This window comes from Arachis ipaensis, chromosome B09 (assembly GCF_000816755.2).
Source record: "Arachis ipaensis cultivar K30076 chromosome B09, Araip1.1, whole genome shotgun sequence".
NCBI classification, from domain to species: domain Eukaryota; kingdom Viridiplantae; phylum Streptophyta; class Magnoliopsida; order Fabales; family Fabaceae; genus Arachis; species Arachis ipaensis.
Window position 1 is genome coordinate 138,846,843 of NC_029793.2, and position 8,253 is coordinate 138,855,095.

The 8,253-nt window shown below is 37.3% G+C and overlaps 2 protein-coding genes across 2 annotated transcripts; both read right to left on the minus strand.

Moving 5' to 3' along the window:
• On the minus strand, positions 1,098-2,665 carry LOC107618126 (UPF0496 protein 4). The gene has a single exon (XM_016320076.2). It carries the CDS (start codon positions 2,592-2,594, stop codon positions 1,395-1,397), a length of 1,200 nt encoding a protein of 399 aa, XP_016175562.1. The 5' UTR covers positions 2,595-2,665; the 3' UTR covers positions 1,098-1,394.
• Positions 4,722-7,300, minus strand: LOC107616295. The gene is made up of 3 exons (XM_016318270.1): positions 7,192-7,300; positions 6,272-6,933; positions 4,722-4,853 (listed from the first exon to the last, which is right to left on the minus strand). The coding sequence occupies exons 1-3, from the start codon at positions 7,298-7,300 to the stop codon at positions 4,722-4,724; spliced, it is 903 nt and encodes a 300-aa protein (XP_016173756.1).

The following is an 8,253-nucleotide window of genomic DNA, read 5'->3' on the forward strand; positions in this document are numbered from 1 at the left end:
AAACCAGAAAAATATTTTATGTTATCATTTTTATACATTAAATTAACACTTAGAGATGAGATATAACTGTATTATTTAGATTTATATTCTATATAATAATTAAAGTATCACAATACAAAATAAAATATGAAGGATAACTCATTTATTTAAATTATAGGTAAATCAACGCAAACTTTCTTTCACTTGTAACTAATTTGCTGGCCAGCATTGATTAACCTTTTTTTTTTAAATTGAAGTTCCACTGCAAGTTAAATTCAATATCGCACAATAGCAGTATTTATTTAACATTTTTTTATTGAAGCTCCACTGGGATATAAGCTCAATTCAAGTAGAGGGAACATTACTATTTTTGTGAACCAAGAACATGTATTGTGTTGCAAAAGTTTAGAGATAATGTGCGGCAAATCTTGATTCCGTGAATAAAGGTCATAAGTTTTATCCTGACCTTGACCTGAACTAGCCCCTTGTCAAGGAATTCAATTATGGATGGCAATAAACCAAGTCAAAGTCAACTTGAATGACTTGACTAGAAACTCAATCTCCTTGATCATTCATCTGGAACACTTGTTCTCATCTCAAGGAGGGAATGCCGGTGCAAATCACTGGTGCTATCATAGCCACACCTGCTAACCTACACAAACAAAATCATGATATATCCACCACCTAGTGAGGTATTTCACAATGATAAAAATACATATTTTGGAATGCCAGTGCAAATAAAAAAATGCAAAAGTTGTATTATTTCTGGTTAAGGGTTCGAACTTTTTACAATTGCATATTATTCATTATGCTGGGTATTTTTGAAGACAAACCACCATAGCAAAAACTGCTCTAACATATTTCTTACTTAGAACAATTAGTAACAATTGTTAAAAATGATCAAATGTCATTCTCAATATAGAAATGGTAACACATAAGAGAAAGATAAATATAAAACGAAAGGTTGTTTCTTTTGTTGCATACTTGCTGACTTGAATAAAAGAGTGATTCCTGAGTTTTGATCAACTTCAATGCATCTTACAGTCAAGAGTTCAATGAAAACCACGAATCCTGATAATCCAAGAACGCGAATTGTAAGTATATGAACACATGAAGCAAAAGGAAAATGTGTCTAGCACACATCGATTAACAAAATCTGCTACAATGAGGATGCAGCAAGTTGCAGAGAAAATTGATTATACAATAGCAACATCACAAGACAAAAAGAAAAACAACCAAGGAGAGGACAATAAACAGCATAGATCACAAAGGATCCACATCAAATATTCTAAGCTCTATACATTTTACACGGTTCTTAGATACAAGAACCTCCCCCTTACAATTCTGATCTCCATTCTCAGCTTCTAAAGAAGCAAAATCCAACAATGGAAACTAAAGGGTATGCATAAAAAAGGTTAATCAGCAAGGTTTTGCTTTCCAAGAGAATCAAGCCCTTCTGTTCTGCTTCTCACAATTCTATGGAACACTTCCCTAACTTGGCGCTCCAAAGGGTCTAGCCCATCTTTCAAAGCATCACAAAGTTGTGCAACCTCTTGAGCTCTGTGCCTAACATCAGCTTCCTTTTCCTCTGTCAATGGGAACTGAACTGAATCAGCCAACTCATTCATCACTCTAGCACATTTCTCAATCTGATGAATCTCCCTGAGCAATCCACACGCATTCTTCCGGTCCCTCTTCTTGGACTCCTCCATGATCCTGTCGTGGAGCGATAGCATTGGAGCAGCCCACAAGAAGTTCCTAGGAATGTTGAAATGGACTTGAAGGCCGCGATCCTGGCAGGGAATTGCAGCCACAAGACACCACATGACGAACAAAAGCACCGAATTCATGATGAAAACCGGCATTGCAAGGCCTCCGGAAGCCACAAGCTCATTAGCCTTAGGCGGATGCATATTGTTCCCAATTGCTTGGAGCTGCCTAGCAGCAGACCAAGTTCGAGAAACACTCCACGAAAGGGATCGAAAATGCCCCAACGATCGATTGTGAAGATTGTTATTATGATGGTGGTCTCTACCACCACCAGTGTTGCGGCCAAATGACCTATTCCTATGTGCATTAATGGAGGCATTAGAAGAATCCTTATCATCAAGCATACCAATTGCCAAATCAATAAGAGCCTTCTTTGCTCTTCGAAATTGGCCCTCACCAATGCTCCTCTGGTTCCCTCCCATTGCACAACGAACAATCTCCAAGAGCTTCTGCCATTGGCGAATCTGCTCAATCCCATCACGGATTGCATTGCAAACATCCAAGGCCTTCACACTTCGCTCAAAGTACTCAGACACCATGCGATCCGAGGGTGGCCTTAAAACAAGCACCTTGTGGGTGTGGAGGATGGCCCTGAACTCCTCTTGGCAGCACAGGAACGAATCAAGGAGCTTCCCAACCCATGAAAGTGACACCAATTCTTCATGGCTAACCGACGACAGCTCAAGGAACTGGTCAGTCACGTGTTGCTGAAACGATTCCAGCTCCACCTCCAAGCTTGAACCTTCCATGGAGTGAACCTGATGATCACGGTGTATGTTCAGAAATGAACGGCCGAAATGGGACAATGATGACGGAGACGAACCTTGGTAGTCCGTTGCGGGCATTCTCACATAGAACACACTCAAGAACGATCAAAATCCAAGATTTATCTCCAAGTTGAGGACTTTCTGTTTTCTATTTCAGAACCCAGAAATGAAAGGACTAGATTTCAAAGACTTTTTCCCTCAAAAGAAAACCTCGCCTATTTGAAAACCCCAAACTTCAGAGACCAATTTGTAGACTCTATCAACATCAATTTGGAAACCCAGAAATCAAAAGCACAAATGACTTCCCACAAATTCCAAAGGATTCCCCCACTCAGATTCCAGAACTTTTCAGCTCAACTGAACCCAATTTGAGTTTAGAATCCAGTGAGATAGAGAGAGAGACAGAGAGAACCAGACAAGGAGTGAGAGAAACTAGAGAGAGAGAATGCGGGGACAAGGGAGAAGAAAGAAACATGGAAACCCTAAGTGGTAAAGAGAGGGATTTTATTGGGGCACAATTGCACCGCGTTTAGTGGTGGTTGCAATAAAAAGAGACCAAAAAAAAGGAATAAAAGAAAAGAGAGAGAGAAAAAAAAAGAAAAAGAAGAAAAAGCGAACCACGCATAAACAAAAAAGAATAAAAAATCACTAATGTAAAGTTTAAAGTGTAATCCGCAGTTAATTAGTGAAAAATAATTAATAATTAATGTGGTTTATGGAAGCAGAACACGCATCGAACACGTAGCGGACACGGTGGCAAGGACCTAGATTGAGGATTCAGAGGGCTTTCAGCGGTGTAGATCCCAATGAAAAAGGTACGGATGAAATCTGAACCGTTGAATTTTTGGGACAGAGACACTTATGCTGTCCCCACTGTACATCAGCACCTGAAGGGAGGGGAGGAATTTATAGTGTGCTACATGGAGTTGGGAGACTGTTTTACACTTTTACATGGGCCACCACGTGCTGGATTGTGGTCACGTGGGGTCCACCTTTGACACCCGGACAAATGTGGTTCGTACATAAGGCTTAGATAAAATGTTGATGGGTGTCGCTACCTCTGATAATTTAGAGGGACCAAAATAATTTAGGTAATAAATTGATGATTTTTAGAATTTTGTTTTTGTGAATATATAAATATTACTGACTAGGGAGTAGTGACAATCTTAAAAAATTTACAAAAAGAAAAAAAATTAACTACATGGCATTCTCATATAAAAAGGGTTGAAACACTCGTATTGTTAAAATACAAGGGTTTTTCAAATAATGAAAATTTATAAGAAGTTCGGAGTTTAATAAAAAATGAATTTGTAAATTTTATTTTTAGATTTACTATCATGATAAATAATCTATTTGTTATGGAATAATACTTATTCTAGCATACAGTTAGGCTACATTTGTTTTAGGGTTAAGTACGAATTTGGTATTTAAAATATAGATCAAAGTTTTTTTTGTTTCTAACTTTTTTTACATATAAAATCACCCCTAAGATTCAACGTAATTTTAAAATCGTCCTTTTAGATAGATTAATTTTTTAAATGACAAAATTATCCCTTTGCTCTCTTCTCACCACCACCACCACTCCATCCACTACTACTCCATCATCATCTGCACCAAAAAACATTCAACAACAACCTTAAATAAATAAAAATCAAAACAACAATTCATCACCAAAATCATCATCGTTAACAAAAAACAAAAAAATCATCATCATTATCAAAACAAACATTAACAAGAAAGAGATGGAAGAGAAGAGGGGGGAGGGGAAGGACGGCAGAGGGCAGGGAGGGAAGGGGAAGGAGAAGGGAGGCGCAGCGGTGATGCTGGAAACGCGAGGAACAACCACCACCTACCCGATAACGACGAAAAATACGAGCACACAACCACCACTTACCAACATCATCTCCAAAATTCCTTTAGCAATCACACCACAGAAACATACTAAGGCACCAAGCACACAAAAATCGATAACACAGATCATATCCAAGACTCATCGCATAACTAACTTGAAATTTCACTTCCCTACAAGCCAAACAAAAGAAAGCAAAGAGAAACCCTCTGAAACACGCCAAGGCTCGAGAGCTATTAGAATTAAGATTTAATGGTGAATAAATTGAATTCGAAAAATTCATCATGGAGTTAGCATCTGATTCGAAGAAGTCAAAGGGCAGGGAGCCAGGGAGGGAAGGGCTACGGCGCGAGTTTCTACGCTGCGAGGGCGACGGCCAAGCGACGGCGAGAGCGAGGTGTTGCGAGGCGAGGGTGAGTTGCGGCGAGGTTAGGGCGTGAGTCGCGGTGCTGCGAGGGCGATGGACAAGCGACGACGAGGGCAAGGTGCTACGCGTTGTGGAGAGATTGCTCGATGGAGTGAGAGGGAGTGGCGGCGATAATGTGACAGGGGGTTTTGACGGTGGGAGAGAGGAATGAGAGGGAGTTCAGATAGGAGGGGAAGGGTTGGGTACGGCGGTGGATGGGCTCTGTATCTTCTGTTTTTGCTTTTGAGGGGTTTTAACGGTAGGGAAGAGGAAGGAGGGGGAGTCCAGGTAGGAGGGAAAGGGTTGGGTGCGGCAGTAGTTGGGCTCTGTATCTTCTATTTTTGCTTCTAAAGAAGAAAAGAAGTGTATTTTGATCCGAATGACGATTTTAAAATTACATTATTGAATCTTAGGGACAATTTTGTATATTAAAAAAGGTTGAGGATGAAAAAATTTTCGACTTGTACCTTGAAGACCAAAATTGTACTTAACCCTTTATTTTATTATATATATTTATCAAGACATGGACATAGTAGTATATATCTAATGTTTGTTTGCTGAAACACAAAATTATGAAGAACACAGTTATATATAATTACCTATAAAAAAATATGTATTATGTATTTTTTTAAATGTTGATTGTTGAGACATAAATTTTTAACTTAAGATACTGATATTTTTTTATAGTTTTATTCATTAATATTTCAATAATCACAACTATATTTCTTTTATCTTCTAACTAATTTTTCTTTCAACTTTTTTTTATCCTCTCCTCTCTCACAGGTAACTTTCTTTTTTGCCTTCTACGTTGTCAGTTTCGGACAGCAATGACACTACCCTTCAACTTCTTTCTAGTGGTTCCTCTTCTCCAAAGAGCAAAGAGAACGTCCCCTCTATTTTATCCTCCCTCATTTGTCTCTGTTGTTCTTGTTCCTCTTCAAAATCTTTGCGACGATGAAGAACGATCATTGATTCAGTACTAGAAAATCACCACAGATCTATGGTGACAAAAAAGAGGACATGATGTCACCAGAGGTAGATTTGTACTGTATGCATCTGCTTTGTCTTTCTTTCACATCGTAATCTTGTGTCTTCATTGTTTTCTCTTTTTTTCGACTTGTAGTTTTGCGTTTCATTTTTGTGCTTTGATGTGGTCTTTTCTTTCTTCTGCCTCTAATTCAATTTACATTTGTTTGAATATTTTTTATTAAAAAATTAAATTTGTATTTTTTTATTTGAGATAAGATTGAAAATATTTTGTTAATTTTATACATCGTGAATTTAATTTGAATTTGTGTATTGTTTTCTTATTTGGAATAAGATTGAAATTTCTTTCTATTGATTTTATAATATTGAATTTAGTTTGAATTTGAGTTTTTTGTTCATTTTGAATTTAATCTGAAGATAGTAATAGTTTTTGATAATTTTTTTTTTAAAAATTAATTACTATGATTAATAAAGCAGTTGGCTTAATATATTAAGATAGACCAAGTTACAAACTTCTGTAGGTGTCTCTTCCAGCCACATCAAATTTGGTCTGGTTAGAGCAAGTTTTGCAAGAGAATGAGCTACACTATTTTTATTTCTCTTGATGTGAGATATCTTGTAAAACCTAAAACAACACAAAAGGGCTTTACAGTTTGAGATTATAGTACCAAAAGTCCCACCAAATGGGTTATTAGAATTTAAAGCATTGACTACTTCTATGTTATCTCCTTCTATTTCTATTTCTAAGAAACAAGTTTGGGCTGCAATATTCACTCCCTGGTAGAAAGCAAATGCTTCCGCTTCTCTAACTGAAAGTGCAGGAGCCACTTCCAATGTGGCAGCAGCTACAACAAGTCCATTACTATCTCTAATGACCACACCTACTCCTCCCTTGACTCCATTATTGCTAGCCGCATCCACGTTAATTTTGTATCTGCCTGGAGGTGGCTCTTGAATCGATGGTGATGAATTTGTTGGACGTAGAGCTTCTGCAAAGGAGATGGTTGCTCTCTCCAAAATCGTTTTCGCTGTCAAGTTCTCGTTCTCGAAGAGGAGTTTGTTTCTACTATGCCATAGGCCATGCAAGCAACAAATGAACAGCCCATTTCTCTCCTTTTCAATTTGGTTTAGAGTTGTCGATACCCATTCTAGCAACGGCATTCCGGCGGCAGCTTCTGTTCAGAGGTTAAAAGGTGACACGAACCAAAAACGAGATGTCCAGTCACAATCTTTGAAAAGGTGAGCTTCACTTTCTTCTATCATTGAGCACCTAGAACAGATCAGGTCACAATTAATTCCTCTCCTCTGAATATTTGCCTTTGTTAGCAGAGAGTTGTGCATTAATCTCCACATGAAATTCAGAGATCTTGAAGGAATTTTCATCTTCCACAGTTGTTTCCACTTCTCCTTTTTCTGGTTATTCGGACAGATACCTGGTTGTTGGCTTCGGTTGTGAGCTCTAATTATGTGGTAAGCAGTCTTAACTTCATACTCTCCTTTCTTACTGAACTTCCAATAAAATCTATCATCTTGTCTCTGCATGTCAATAGGGAGTGCTAGAATTTGGTTTGCTTCAAAAAGTAGAAAAATTTATAGAATTAGCTATTGCTTCCATGTATTCTGTTCCTGGTTGATCAGGTTATCCACTGTGGCTTCCTGCTCAAAACAAGTTCTGGACTCCAGACCTTGAACCCATTTTGATTAGGAAGTCATAGGTCTTCCCAAATTTTGATATTCCTGTCTGTACCAACTTTTCATAAACCACCCAAATTCAGCACCTCTTTTGCACCCCAAATGCTCTTTCAAGTGAAACTTAGACTATAGCTCTTCTTAGCTTCAATGAACCTCTTCCTATTGTAGTACTTGACCTTTAAAATTCTCGCAACCAATAAGTCTAATTTTGACATTAAAATAACATATAAAATTAAATATCTTTTTATGCCTATATATTTTTATATATTTATGTTTATATCTCTATTATGTTGAGACAACAACCATACCTATAGAATTTATATCAACTTAATCAAAAATGCTAATTTAAAACTTTAACGTAGTTTATGGGTATTTGGCAATGCATAAGCAAAAATGAAAACAAAGGGTTGCATGTGTAGAACACATGGGAGATTTTGTATGGGAAGATATTTTCTTCCGTAAGTCAAACAAACCTAATTGGATCTAAGCTACTTATTGATTTAGATTCTAGAAGCTCTTATAAGACCATAAGTTTTATCCAAGAAATATAAATAATTTTTATCTCTTTATTTTCTTTTGTTTTTTCAAATATAAGAAATAAAGGAAATAAAGTCAAGAAATTAATATAGGGGTTGGGGAGACGCAGTCTTTCGTGGATGGCGGGGTCAGATCGGTGAAACATTAGTGATTGGCTGGGTCTCTTTATTAATATTCGCTGTTTCTAGAATCAATAAATTGACAATGTGCCCCTATTTATAGATAGGCATGGGTTCATTAATAATTCTTAAAAAATATATATAATA

Bases quoted from the DNA above. Each gene is read 5' to 3' on its own strand.
- LOC107618126 (XM_016320076.2), bottom strand. From the start codon at position 2,594: ATGCCCGCAACGGACTACCAAGGTTCGTCTCCGTCATCATTGTCCCAT.
- LOC107616295 (XM_016318270.1), bottom strand. From the start codon at position 7,300: ATGCAGAGACAAGATGATAGATTTTATTGGAAGTTCAGTAAGAAAGGA. The intron at 6,934-7,191 runs GTATCTGTCCGA...ACCTCTGAACAG, and splicing joins CAACCGAAGCCAACAACCAG to AAGCTGCCGCCGGAATGCCG. The intron at 4,854-6,271 runs GTTTGTAACTTG...CACAACGCGTAG, and splicing joins TGGAAGAGACACCTACAGAA to CACCTTGCCCTCGTCGTCGC.